The 14,332-nt window shown below is 33.1% G+C and overlaps 1 protein-coding gene across 1 annotated transcript; it reads right to left on the reverse strand.

The window, feature by feature from the left end:
• LOC18589517 lies at positions 5,136-7,334 on the reverse strand. Its single transcript, XM_018126457.1, has 6 exons — positions 7,136-7,334; positions 6,977-7,030; positions 6,800-6,880; positions 6,465-6,534; positions 6,281-6,369; positions 5,136-5,616 (listed from the first exon to the last, which is right to left on the reverse strand). The coding sequence occupies exons 1-6, from the start codon at positions 7,298-7,300 to the stop codon at positions 5,482-5,484; spliced, it is 594 nt and encodes a 197-aa protein (XP_017981946.1). The 5' UTR covers positions 7,301-7,334; the 3' UTR covers positions 5,136-5,481.

The raw sequence follows: 14,332 nt of genomic DNA on the forward strand, positions 1-14,332 counted from the left end.
GTTACAAAAGATTTCTTACACGTGTTTCTATAAATATTGTTTTATATAAAAAAATGCTATATTTTAATCAATATTTTGAATAGTGATATTTATCTATAAATCCTTTTAAAATATTTTTGTCTTTTGATTTACTTGAGCAGGAAACTACTGAAAATTGTTTATAATGGAATGTTTAAAAACGATTGCTCACAGAAAAGGCAAGAAACTGATATGTAAGCCTTGCGGGGTTTTGATTGGCATTTTGGGTAATGAGTGTCAATTGAGACGTCGCGGCGGTTGTCATGGGCCAGAGGAAGGTTCCGGGTCGTGACAAAAATCCTCATCTGTATGATACAATTCCCTTATTGTACCAAAACCCAAAACTTTTTATCTCATTGTCACCAACAAATCTGCATGTTTACTCAATGCATCTATTACTTTATTCTTTACTCTAGCCTTGTGCCTCAACTTGAAAGGAAACTTTTGCAGAAATTGAGATCACTTGGCATGCATGTCTTTACTGATCTACTTCTGGCAATTTAAGTACTTTGATGCCACATGATCTGAGTACAAAACAAATTCTTGCTCGACTAAGTAATGCTCCCAATTCTTCAAAGCATGCACAATAGAATAAAATTCTTTGTCATAAGTGGTCCATTTGCACCTTACACAATGAGTTTTTCACTTAAATAAGCTGTTGGTTTCTTCTTTTGTGAAAGAATAGCTCTTCTCCCCACATCATTAGTGTCACATTCAACTTCAAATAATGTATCAAAATCTATCAATGCTAAAATGGGAATGGTACATAGCTTTTCCTTTAGAACAACAAAAAAGGTTGTGGCTTCGTTGCTCCACTAGAACTTTCCCTTCTTCAAACACTTTGTAACAAGCACTGCAATATTGTTAAAATTTTTTATAAAATGCTTGTAGAATGTCACCAACCCATGAAAACTTTTTACTTTTGTTACTATTTTTTTTGGGTAGGCCATTCTTTAATAGCTCGAATCTTCTCTTCATCCACTGAAATTCCATTTGCATTAACTACACAACCAAGGAATAACATTTATTTGTCATAAAGCTGCATTTCTTCAAGTTCGCATATAGCTTATTTTCCTGAAAGACTATTAGTACCTCGCGTAAATGTAAAAAATCCTCATCTTCTGACCGACTATAAATCAAGATATCATCAAAATAAACCATAAAAAAATTTTTAATAAAAGGTTTTACTACTTGATTCATCAATCTCATAAAGGTACTAGGTACGTTCGTCAACCCAAATGGCATCATGAGCCATTCATACGACCCTTCTTTTTAAATGTTGTTTTCCACTCATCCACAAGTCGAATTTGAATATGGTGGTGTCCACTATGAAGATCAATCTTCGTGAACACTTTAGCCCCATATAACCTATCAAGCTTGTCATCCAGCCTAGGAATTGAAAACTTGTATCAAACAGTAATCTTGTTGATGGCTTGACTATCCACACACATCCTCCAACTCCCATCATATTTTAGGGTTAATAAGGCAAGAATTGCACATGGACTAATGCTCTCTTGAATATGTCCATTGTGCAGTAATTCCTCCACTTTATCCTTAAAAGTCTTAATCACCTTTGGGCTCATCTTGTAATGAGGCAAATTTGGTAAACTAGCACCAAGAATAAGATTAATATGGTGTTGAATATCCTTCATGGGTGATAAACAGTCAAGTAAATCTTTTGGCATCACCTCATTGAATTTTGCTAGTAACGGTTTGACTCCTTTTGAATACTCTACTATTTTCTAAACCTCTTCAATTGACAACACCTATTTCACAATTAGAGCATGCACCTCTTTTGACTCCTTGAAGGTAGCCTTTAATTCATTCCTTGAATGAGTAAAGCTAAAGAAAGTCTGCCCCTTCATTTTAAAAGCTATGGTTTTGACACTTTCTTTCATTAGCACTAAAGTAAACTTTATGCCATCCTTCCCCAATTTGTAAGTGTTTTCTCTTCCATTATGTTGCGTTGCAATATCAAATTGCCAAGGTCTACCAAATAACAAATGATAAGCGTCCATATCCACAATATCAAAATATACATCATCTTTTCATTTGCCAATATAAAAAAAGGTACCTTACATTGTTTTGTTACATGAATCTTCTCTACTACCTTAATCCAGCTAATACTGTATGGATTGAGGTGCTTTTCAACTTTAAGACCCAAACTCTCCACAGCATCTTCATCGATAATATTCTCACAACTTCCACTATCAATAATCACATCAAATAAATGGTTAGTGATAGTGAATCTGATTCGAAATAATTGATGTCGCTGAGTGTTATCCTTTTGTTTTAAAGATAATATCATTTTACTCACCGCATAGTTCTAGCCATTGTCATAATCCTCATACTCGTCATCATCTTCATCTGTACCATAACAAATTTGATCATCCTCTTCTTCTCGCTCTACCACATGGACTGCTTTCTAAGAGGACAGTCACTAGATCTATGACTAGGTTGATTGCATTTGAAACACTTTCTTAGGGTTGATTTAGCATAGGCATTTGCAGCTTTCTGCCCCTCCTTTGCATTTGTCACTTTTTACTTTCCAACCACCTTTTTCTCCTTGTACTAGTTATTGCATGTAGAACTATCATGAACTGATTTATTCTTGTCGTTGGATGCTCTATAATTATCCTTGTTGTAACTCTTACGAAAATAATCAAGTCTGTTCTCTTCCGACAACATCAGTTCTGCCTTTAAAGTAATATTTTGTGCTTTAGATAAATTTCACAATACTTGTACCCTTATCTTGTCTTTGATAATGGGCTTTAACCCTTTTAGATACCTAGCAACCTGTTGCCCTTCAATCTCCTTTATTTCTCTCGACCAACCTCATAAATTCTACAGTATTTTCATGTACAATTTGTTGACCTTAATGGCATTTTTTATATTTCTGAAACAAAATCTGCTCATAATCAAGAGAAAGAAAATCCTTCTGTAACAACTGATTCATCTTATACTAAGTTCTAACAGGTGTTTTCCTTTCATGGCTCCTTCTAGACTGCAACCTTTCCCACCATGTAGATGTTTGCCATTCAATCTACATGCGACAAGTTTCACCCTTTTTCTTTCTAGAATCTCCATATAATCAAAAAACCTGTTTATTTTCGCAATCCAATCCAAAAATTCTTCAATATTTAAACACCTATTAAAGCAAGAAATATCTTAATTTAATATGAAATCGCTGGTATCTTTGTCATCATAATCATTTATTCCATATCTAGCATATCTCACAAGTTAAGCAAAATAATCATTTTGATTGTTTGGATCTTCCATGTAGACTTGTTGTCTACGCTTGTTTACAAGAATAGGTCTATCGATAGGCTGTCCTGAAGCTACATCATTTTCGATATATGGCTTTTTATCATTCTAGTTTCTATTGGCATCTACGCCTAGAGTATCAGTTGATCTGTAATTTCTTCAAAGAGCATTTCAAAAGCTAGAATCTAAGATCCATTCGTTACACCGAAGCTCTCAACGCCACCGCTTGATTTTGCACTACAGCTTGCAAGGTCTCAGTTCCATGATCTTCGCCATGAGAACCACTACTTATCATAACTAGGTCACCTGTCATTAGATTAAATGAGTTTTTTCCCACTTTAATACCAACTAATATAGCAAGTTAGTGTGATAACAAAAGCTAGCGCTTAATAGAGCTTTTAAAGTTGATAATCAAGTGTCAAACACAGAAACTTAAACTCAAAATTTGAAAGAAAAAATGTAATGTTATTCAATATTTCAAAAGATTGTCTAATAATTAAGACTAAGGGTATTATTTCTAATAATTTAATCCTACTTGACCTAAATTTAGAGTGCAAGTAAAGTAAATTTAAATAAGGAAGTATTCTACCCTAGACTTCCTTAGAGTATAAGAAAAGTAAATTCCTAAACCTATGCTTGTTATCCAAGTAAATTAAAAAAAAAAAAGAAATTTTATTATACTTATAATTCCTAGTAAGATTCTTAACTAAATAAAAAAATATTAAAATTATGGACATGTCCATTTATGACCTTTGAACTTTTCGTTCTGGCTTTTGAAACTTAATTTGCTCCAAAAAGTCATCGGCGAGACTATCCACATCAGTTCTGGATTCTATGGCCTCTGCATTACTTAGCGTCTTTATAGGCTTCTTGCAACTTGTTTCCATTTGTCATGTCCTGATTTCTCCATGGTGATCTCGGTTACACTGTGCTTGCTTGCTAAATGATTCCCTAGTGATTTCTGTAACGGCTCTCATGTTCTTAATTCTAATTTTTGTAGAACTGCGAAGTAAGCCTCGAATCATTTCTCCTACTTAGGACCATTTTGGCACTCCTGACCGTATTTTATTTTAACCCATTTCCACCATTTCCTAGATGGAATGAGGTTTGGGAAATTTCTTCCCCTCCTGAAACCAGTTACGATGTGCTTACTGACGGAATGTAAGTGCTCTTTTTCTTCCCTCTAGTAACTAAGGGATTCAATCCCAAAGTAATGCCCAGCGAGGCTTAATGCATAAACTATCATATAACCTCAATGATCGAGTTTGATGTGATACGTTATGCAGTACCAAATTAGTCGGATTCGTATATATGACTTTGTTGGGTTGATATTATAAGCAAGATGTCTACTTCCTTGACAAACTTCAAAATTTGAGTTGAATCAAGTGTTTCTTCAATGTTTTTTTCTTTAAAAAAGAAAAAGTCTTGCATTAAAAGCATTGAGGAAAGCCAGTGCTGCCGACAAACAGAGATAATACACAGGGTTTGGACCACTCATAAGCCAACTCCTGTTTCTCTGTTTCACATATTCCCGTCATCAAATTTCATTTACATGACATACAAGAACCAAAAAATTTACACAATTCAACACGCATGTAATCATGATGACCCACGTATCCATACAGAACCCTCCCACCTTCCCAGTTTCAGTTCATAATTCATAATTTAGTAGTAACAATAATTTGAAAAAAATATTACAAAAAAGATAATATAGCCAATTAATCTTTTCTTAAGGTACAATTTGTTTATATCTTAGAATATATATAAAGTAAACAGCATTAAGTGTTAAAAAAAAAAAAGACAGTTTTAAGGTACAAAAAAAATGGATAAAGAAAATAAAACAGAAGTAAAAATAATACCAAGACAAGTAAAATCTTTTATCAAATGGTTCAGTGTCTTTTTTCCTCAAGATGTGATATAAAGATCAATCAAATGCAAGCAAAACACAAGACAAATATTTGTGGAAACTTGCAATTCCGTAGTACCACATGCAGGAAGGCAATCCTAGTCGTCTTCGATCTCAACAATAGTAGCAAATTGAAGCATTGCTAGAAAGCTTTGCCTCCTCAACAATCTTATGCTCCATTACATCAATTGGATAAGTAGTGGATAACAAGAGATGAGAGAATACAGGTACAGTCCAATAAATTTTGTTAAAACCAGAGTTTAAATGAAGACAAACCCCATACTTTTGCCATGCTACCTATCTTTCAGTTCCTGTTCAAATTGAAGCAATTTCTCACGGACAGGCTGCAAAAATAGCTTCAAGTCCTGGATAATCTGCAGCTTATCTTGCTGCAGAAGATCCTTCTCTTCACTAAGCTGCACCTCCATCTATGATTATGCAAAAATATGAAATTTTTAGTTAGTTTCCATCATCTTTGTCAAGCTCTAATTACAGCTCAAAAAGATGATAGGTTACCGTCTCCTTAAGCATGTCTCAGTCCTAGGTGTGAAATGTAATGAATTCAAATAAAGTTTTCCTCTCAAAGATTAAATAAATGATTACAAGCATGCTTAAAACAGCCTCTTTTAACAGCACAACTCCCAAGGGCAGAAATGTGGTCAGAACACTAACACTTCTAAGAGATGAAGCAAGCTACGGGATCAAAATGTTGTGCTCAGGCCACACAATAACATCTATATGTCTTTATTTTTTTTCTGTTTCTAAATTCATGATGAATATGATATTTTCGTCTTCATTCTTTACTCTGGTTCCAAACCTCACAATGGCAATTTCAAGAACCTTCAATGGTCAATGTTAGGTTCATTAATTAATGCTGTCTTTTTCATTTTATTTGGTAATATTTATGTGATAAACAGTAGCTCCAGACATATCCTAGGGCAAAAGTAGTCATCCTATGCTTCCCATAGGTGCATATACCATAATGTGTTTGGTTTTAGGTATAACAAGAGCTATGCAAGAAGTTCTATCCCAACATATCTTCTATTTCAAGTAGATTTTTCTATGGAACTCAGCTGAAGACATAGATCATACCTGCAAATCATCCAGCTCACCAAACGAGAATTCTGGGATATCTATATGGCCCTTAACAGTTTTTCTCTCGTCCCGTAGAAGCCACTCACCTGATTTCAGTTTAGACCCAATTTGATCAGCAAATAATAAATAGACTACAAAGTAAAAGATGATATCATATCATATCATTTTAGACCTAAGTTACCTTTGATTTTTAACGTCAACTCATAAGTGTAGCCAACACGCTTCTTGTTTCGCACAGTCACCAAAAATGCCTGCTCAATCAGGAAATATACACCAGTGAGAAATCCATTTTTTATTTACATGAATATCATTACCAAGGACTGATGAGCCAGAGAACATAGCAGGTGAGTTAAGAATAAGGTTAATATCTACAGCAAGATATGCACAGCCTCAGGTTATGGATTAGCTACTTCAACGGTGTGAAGGAATGCAAGACAAAAGCTTTAACAGAGAAAAAATTCCGTAGCAGAATAAAATAAGAATTTTGATGAAAAATGAAACGTTAGAAGCACTAACATCGCCAGCACACTTTGTTACATCAGCGATTTCAGCCTTGCCGCAAGAGAAGTCCAAGGAAATCACTGATTTAAGCAACTCCTGGAAAAATAAAACTTGGCTTTCAGTACATTTTACCCTTTTATAAATAGGATGTGATTAAAAAGAAGAAAGAAACAACGTTATTGCAAAACAGACCTTTATTCTCTGGGTAGCCCAGTTATTAAGGTTTTTCTCCTCCCAAGTTCCAGCCTGCGTGGAACAAGGAAAAACATCGAATGGAACTCGTGGGTATTAACAAAAGTGCAGATCATGGATGAAAATAAATAAAAGGAAGCATGAGCAGGAAGAAAATACCCGATTCCAGACAGAACCGAGAGTTGCATGGTGAGATTGGTTGCAAAGGATGTCTTGAGGGGTGAGTTTCTTGGGAAGAGGGAGGGGAGCGGCGTCCTCTTTAGCTTCTCTCACCCAATAAGTGTAGGATGCTCCCTGCTGCTTCTCCACTCCTCCATTCTCCATTTGGATTGATTTCTCTCTATGCTTGCGGATCAAATCCAGAATCAATCAAATTATTGTTATTATTACTATTATTAAGAGAACGGACGAGGAGTAAAAGCAGGGGATCTTATTCTTCAACAAAACTTGCCCCCAGCCCTCCTTTCCTCTGTTTCCGGAACCTTCCCTACAATCTTCTCGCTTCCAAGCTCTGACCTGGAGTCTTTCCTTGGTTGTGCCCTTGACACTTCTTCCATTAATTTATGTGGGAAACTATCAGTTCAGTCTGTTGGAGCAATAATAATATCTTCATCAATGATAACCGAGAAACAATTAAACTTTAGTGTAATGCAATAATTAGTTACAGGTAGAGGTGGGTAGGATAGGCAATTCCCCATCGAAGTGCCCTCATGTTTGAGCTATTTTTATTTTAATGGAGTTTATTTTAAGTTTAAATCATTTTAGATTTTATATTTTTGAATTCAAATTATTTTATTTTAAATTTAAATGCACAAGTTTAAAGAGTAAAAGTAAAGATAAATGACACAAAGAATTTATAAAAATTTGACCCTATCTATAAGTGCTTACGTCCTTTCCCTTATCAAGTTAAAGAATTTAATCCACTAGTGAATAAATTCAATATAATACCTTTTCAAGGATTAAGTATAACTATTACCTTTTCAAGGTTTAAGTACAACTTTTAAACACTACCTTTTTATGGTTAAGGTATAACTTTTGTTCCTTTTAAGGAGTAAGTACAATCTCAAAATTCTACCTTCTAATGGCTAAGGTATAACCATTTTCTTTATAAGGTGAGTTTTGATAATAAGTACAATATTGGAAGAGTATGATTGGTACAAGGATATATTCAAAGAATAGGAATGAAAGCACTAAGAACTTGAAGCTCAAAGATAGCTTAAAAGCTAAGTGGAAGAATGTGTTTGCTTGCTCTAGATTATTTCTTTTTCTTTCTTCTATTTTTCTTCAAACGAGTTGATTCTTGAGCAATGTGATGTTTTTCTACACTCTTCTCATCTTAAACATGTGTTGGAGAAATCCTCTTTATAGTTGGAGAAGTTTTACAGCTATTGGAGTTCATTTAATGCATAATATAGCCATTGATTGCCTCAAACTTGTGCCTAATGGTCACAAGGTATCGATATTTCTGCTAGGGTTTTTTAAATCCTACATGAAAGTATTAATACTTCTATAGGACGTATCGATACTTTGCCTGGTAGAAGCATTATGTTTAAAATGTATCGATACTTTCAAGCTAAGTATCAATACTTGCATTTCATTACTTTGATTTTGACATTTTTCTTTTACAAAAGTATCAATAATTCATTCAATGGTATCAATACTTGCATGGAAATATTGATACCCTTTTTAGCTTTGAAATTGATCCTAGTTTTGAAATGACAAAATTCAATAATCTAAATATGCTTTGGAACCAAAAGGAAATGATTTTGAAATGGAAGAACTTTTCCTTAAGTGTTTTAAAGTTGTTTGCGAAATCTAAAATCATTTGAATACCTAAAACAAAAGTTCCAATAGTTACAAATTGACTTCTGAAAGTGAAGTGTTAGTCTTAAGGTACATCATGTTTTGATTTGACAAAAATAATATGTTATCTTAAACATAATGTCAAGCATTTGAAATTGTCTCAAATATATTTTTAATCCCTTAAGGTCACATAATTGTTTGAAAAGCTATACATCATTAGAAAATATCATAAAAGCTTTCAAGTAATGCATATTCAGTTAAGAAAACCATGAGCAAACATGCCTTAAATTATTATTTAATTGTAGGAATGTTACCTTTATTCTTGTTTTGAAATAACAAAATTGATGGAATTAAATATGCTTTGAAAATGAATGAAAGATGTTTTTGAATTTGAAGAAAATCCTCAAGGATGTTTTGAAGCTGAGATTAGAAAGAAAATTATATTGAAACTCTAAGATTAGTTGATCGTGCTTTGAACTTAAAGAAAATGCTCTTGAAAGATTTCTTGTTTTCAAACTTAAATTGTCAGTCTAAGAATCGAATTCTCAAAAGAAAAGATTTGATTCTTAAATGAGAAGAAAGCAAAATTTATTTCTTTATCACTTGAAGAATCAATTCTAAAAAAAAAGAAGTTAGTTTTTTGTAGAAAGCATTACTGAAAAATCGATTCTAAAAAAAGAAAAAGTTAGTTCTTGAAGCTGTTAGAATTGAGAAGAACCGACACCTCACAGAACAAGAATCAATTCTAGAAGAACAAAATGCAAAAAGCAAAAATGTGAAGAAGAATAGATTCTCTAAGTAGCAGAAGTTGGTTTTGAGTGAAGAATGAACTAAAGAGCATAAGTCTGAACATAAAGAATCAATTCTACATGGTAAAGATATTAGTTCTTGGAGCATTAGAAGTAAGAATCAAAAACTTGGTGACCAAGAAAGAGTTGGTACGAATGGATAAGATTGGAGCCCAAGATGAAACACAAATTTTTGTGCCAGTCAATAATGAAGAATTGGCACCTTGATTCAAAAGAATTAATTCTTAAAAAATGCAAATGTGTCACCTTGGAACCAAGTTATGGAAGAATCGACATCTTAGGAAAGAAGAATCAGTTCTCTAGAGACAGAAAGCTCTAGACTTTATGAAGAACTGACAACTCATGATCAAAGAATCGATTCTTTATGTGTGATATAAATGTGTAAGTTGGTTAGAACGTATGAAAATTGATTCAAATTTTACTTCAATAGGCAAGAAATTACAGGGGCTATAAATATCTCCTTTAAGGACGTTAAAGGTGGGATTTGGAGCTATCTTGAACAATTTTGAAAAGATTTTGAGCCTAAAGTAGAAAATTCCTTTCTTTAAGCAAGAGCAGAAGATCAAGTTCCCATTTTTATCTCTCAGCTAGAGTTTCTTAAGCCAAAAACTCACTTCATTATTCATTTTTCTTAAGAAGCTTTCATCTTTCTGAACCTAAATATCCTATTAGCCTTCATAGAGGTTTTGAGCTAGAGATTTTTTTAAGAATCCATTGTAGTATTGGTGTACCTCTAAGCACGAGATAAAAAAGTTTTGCCTGATCTTTTCAAAGGATGTATCTTGTGTAAAGGTTGTGCTTGAACCTGAAAAAGACAGTGTTTTGGTTGAGGTTATGCCTAATCCTATTAAAAGGCATGTTGTGAAGGTTATGCCTAATTTTATTAAAAAAACATGTTGTAAAGGTTATATCTGTATTAAGTCCATATGTTTTTTATGATAACAAAACATTATTCATTCTTTAATGTCTAATCTTGTTATTTAAGTGTGTAGGATTTAATTTAATAGCCCTAACAAATTTGTTAATTAAAGGCAAGTCAAGGAGTTTGCTAAGTTTAATGAAAAGTTAATTAGTTAAGAGGGAAAGAGCAATTAATGAACAAAAACAGAACCTCAATAACTAATTAACAAGGGACCTTAATCAGTTAAGGCATGACTGTGATAAGTTGAAGCAAAACAGAAATATGTTAATCGATTAAGAGGTCTGGTTAATTTGCTAGAGCACAAGGTCCTAGTATCTTCAAGCACCAAAAACAAGTTTGAAAATATAATTGACCATTGAAGGGAGCCAAAATGGAGAAGTTCAAAATTCAAAGATCTTATAGTCGATTAAAGTTGATTTTAATTGGTTATGGTCGAAGGAAGTAAAGCTTTAATCAGTTAAGGGAAAAGTTAACCAATTAGAGGAAGATAGCTATGTAGAGAAGTGAAAACAAAAAGTTTATAATCAGTTAGAACCTGCCATAACTAATTAAAAAAAGTCTTCTAAAGAAAAGAAGTTTGAAGATAGAGAACTCTTAATCGGTTAGAGCTTCTTGTAATCGGTTAGAGTAGATAACACAACAACAAGACAGTGCAAGGTAGATAAGTTATAATCGGTTAGAGCTGCTTGTAACCAGTTACCTGAAGTTTGTTTGCCTTTTTAAATTTAAACATTAAAGGATAAACTAATGACTATAAGTGCATTAGAGTTGTTTTTAACAGCTACAAACTGTCTTCAATAGAAAAATTTGACTCCCTAAGTATCAAAGGAAGCTCCAATGGTCAAAAAAGATAGATTTGAAGAAAAAAGAGCTATGTTGAGCAAAAAGTCAACTATTCTTCACTAAAACACTTGTTCTTCATTCCAAATCCAGAAAAAGTGTTTGAGTTTGATTGTAATCTATCCAGACTAGTAAAGGTACTTAGTTATACTTTTTTTTATTTTCTTTTTGAGAAATTAGAGTGTGAGAAGCACTCTAAAGATTGTTGTAAAGGATTAGAGCTTGGGTTAGAAGCTCACCTTGTAAAAGCTTGGTAGAAGTAGTTACTTCCACTAGTACAATGAAGTTGGGTCACAAATCCTTAATTGGGAGATCAAGGTAGTAGATGTAGGTCAAGGGTACCAAACCACTATAAATATTCTTGCATTGTCTACTTTTTTTTACCCTCCCTTACTTGGTGTCTTGTAATTCTAGCAAGTTCTAATCCTTCCCTTCATCTAGTTGATTAAGAGCTATTCAAGTTCTAAAAGGCTGAATAGAAAATTTTTTTATGCTATTCACCCCCCTTTAGCACTCCAATGGGACTAACAAGAGGTATTAGAGCTATACCCTCAAAATTAAGGCTTAACTTTTTTAAGAAAGATCCACATGATTTTGCAAAAGTCAGTTGTTGCTAAGGATCAATCCACAAATAAGCTTTATTTATTTGATGGATCAAACTATGCTTATTGGAGCATTAGGATGCCTATATACATTAGAGCCCTTAACTATGAAATGTGGGATGTAACCACAGAAAGACCTTATGTTCCCTCTTCACCTAGTTTTGTCGCTAGTGAGAAAATGCTTAAGCCAAGAACTTAATGGACTGAAGTTAAAGTTAAAAAGATCCAAATAAATTTTAAAGCCATCAACACCTTTCATTTTGCACTAACTCTTTTAGAATTTAACAAAATCTCTAGTTGTACTATAGCCAAAGAGATTTGCGAAAAACATAAAGTCATTCATGAAGGGACTACACAAGTAAATGAGTCCAACATTGCCTTACTCACCCATAATTATGAAATGTTTAAAATAGAACTGGGTGAAGATGTCACTACCATGTTTGATAGGTTTGATAGGTTTACTAATATTACAAACAAGCTCAATCAACTTGGAAAAACCAACCCTGAACATGAGTTAGGAAAAAAGCTTTTTAGATGCCTCCTAAAAAGTTAGAAACCAAAGGTCATTGTTATCCGAGAGGCCAAGGATCTTAATGTAGTCACACTTGATGAAATTTATGGCTCATTTCTCACACATGAGCTTGAAATGAAAGAAGAAAAAGAAGAGGAAAAGAAAAAAGCCAAAGAGAAGAAGAAAAATCTTACACTAAAGATCAGCACATTCGAGGAAGAATTAGAAGAGTTGTCAAGATCAGCACATTCAAGGAAGAATTAGAAGAGTTGTCAAGTGATGATGATGAAGAGCTAGCCATGATGGCTAGAAAATTTAGAAAGTAGATAGGGTAAAAAGGCAAAAGGTTTGGGAGAAGGAATTTCAATAAAGATTAAGGTTCCACTTGGAAAAGCAAGCACAAGGGTGATTTTAGCAAAAAAGATGAATGATTTGTTTTGAATGCAAAAAACTTGGACACTTCAAATTAGAATGTCCATCACTAAATGAATAATCTTTAAAAAGGATGAAGAAACCAAAAAAGGCAATGGTGGTAGAAACATAGTTTGATAGTGACTTCTTAAGCTCAAAAGAAGAAAAAGAAAAATTGAAAAAAAAAAAGTAAATTTTTGCTTGATGGCAAGAAAGGAACAATGTGAGGTAACATCTAATTCTTGTGATATTTCCTATGATAATTTGCAAGATGAATATGATTGTTTAAATCCTAAATTTGAAAAACTTGTATTAAAATATAAAGCAATGAGAAAGAAAGCTATGGCATTAGATGATGAACTAAAAAAAATCAAACATGATTTTAATTTTATTATTGATCAAAGAAACATTTTTCAAATAGAACTTGAGCACTCCAAAACAGACTTTGAATTTCTGAAGTTTGATTTAGAAAGCAAAAATGTTGAATTACAAAGAGTAGTAGATGAAAATGTTGCACTTAAAATCTTAATAGAGGAAAGTTCAAAACTGAAAATGAAAATTGAAGGGAAACTAAAAAGAAATGCAAGCTTTAGAAAGAAAATCAATGCAGTTTCAAGTTATTGCTATGTGTGTGGCAAGAAAGGTCCTTTGTCTTATGATTGCAATCATGACGGATATAAACCTTGCAAAACCAAATTGGTTTGGGTACCCAAAGGTTCTCATGTGTTAACTAACCCTCAAGGACAGATCAAAGCATTGGTACATTTGAAAAAGAAATAAAAACTTGTTTTGTAGGTTAAGCAAGAGCAAAAGAAACAATGTTTGAAAGCTCAACCAAAAGAGCAGTAACCTTGGTACTTGGATAGTGGTTGCTCAAGGCACATGACCAAAATTGAAGATTTGCTTGTCAAGCTTGATAGAAAGACGAGCGATAGTGTCTTTGTAGGTTACAACTCCAAAAGTATCAGTCAAGGAATTGGAACCATTGGTAACATTGTTCAAACTATAATCAAGCATGTTTTATTTGTTGAAAGTCTAAAGCATAACTTGTTAAGCATTAGTCTATTTTGTGATAGAGGATTTAGAATTTTCTTTGATTGTCATGTATGCCATGTGATTGACATTGACACTAACAAAGTTGTATTCATTGGCATAAGAATTGAAAATGTTTAAGTGATTTTTCTTGATGAAATTTATATTCAAAATGAGTCTTGTCTTGTGGCTAATGATGTATGTGATAGTTGGCTATGGCATAAAAGACTAGGACATGCTAGCATGGACACTTTTTCAAAGATTTTAAGAAAAGTTTTGCTTATTGAACTTTCAGAGATTTTTTTTTAAAATGGTAAAGTTTGCGATGCATGTTAATTTTGAAAAAAAGTAAAAAGTTCTTTTAAATCAAAGAAAGTGATATCAACTTCTAGACCTATTGAATTATTGCACATTAACTTGTTTAGA

This window comes from Theobroma cacao, chromosome 9 (assembly GCF_000208745.1).
Source record: "Theobroma cacao cultivar B97-61/B2 chromosome 9, Criollo_cocoa_genome_V2, whole genome shotgun sequence".
Taxonomy (NCBI): Eukaryota; Viridiplantae; Streptophyta; class Magnoliopsida; order Malvales; family Malvaceae; genus Theobroma; species Theobroma cacao.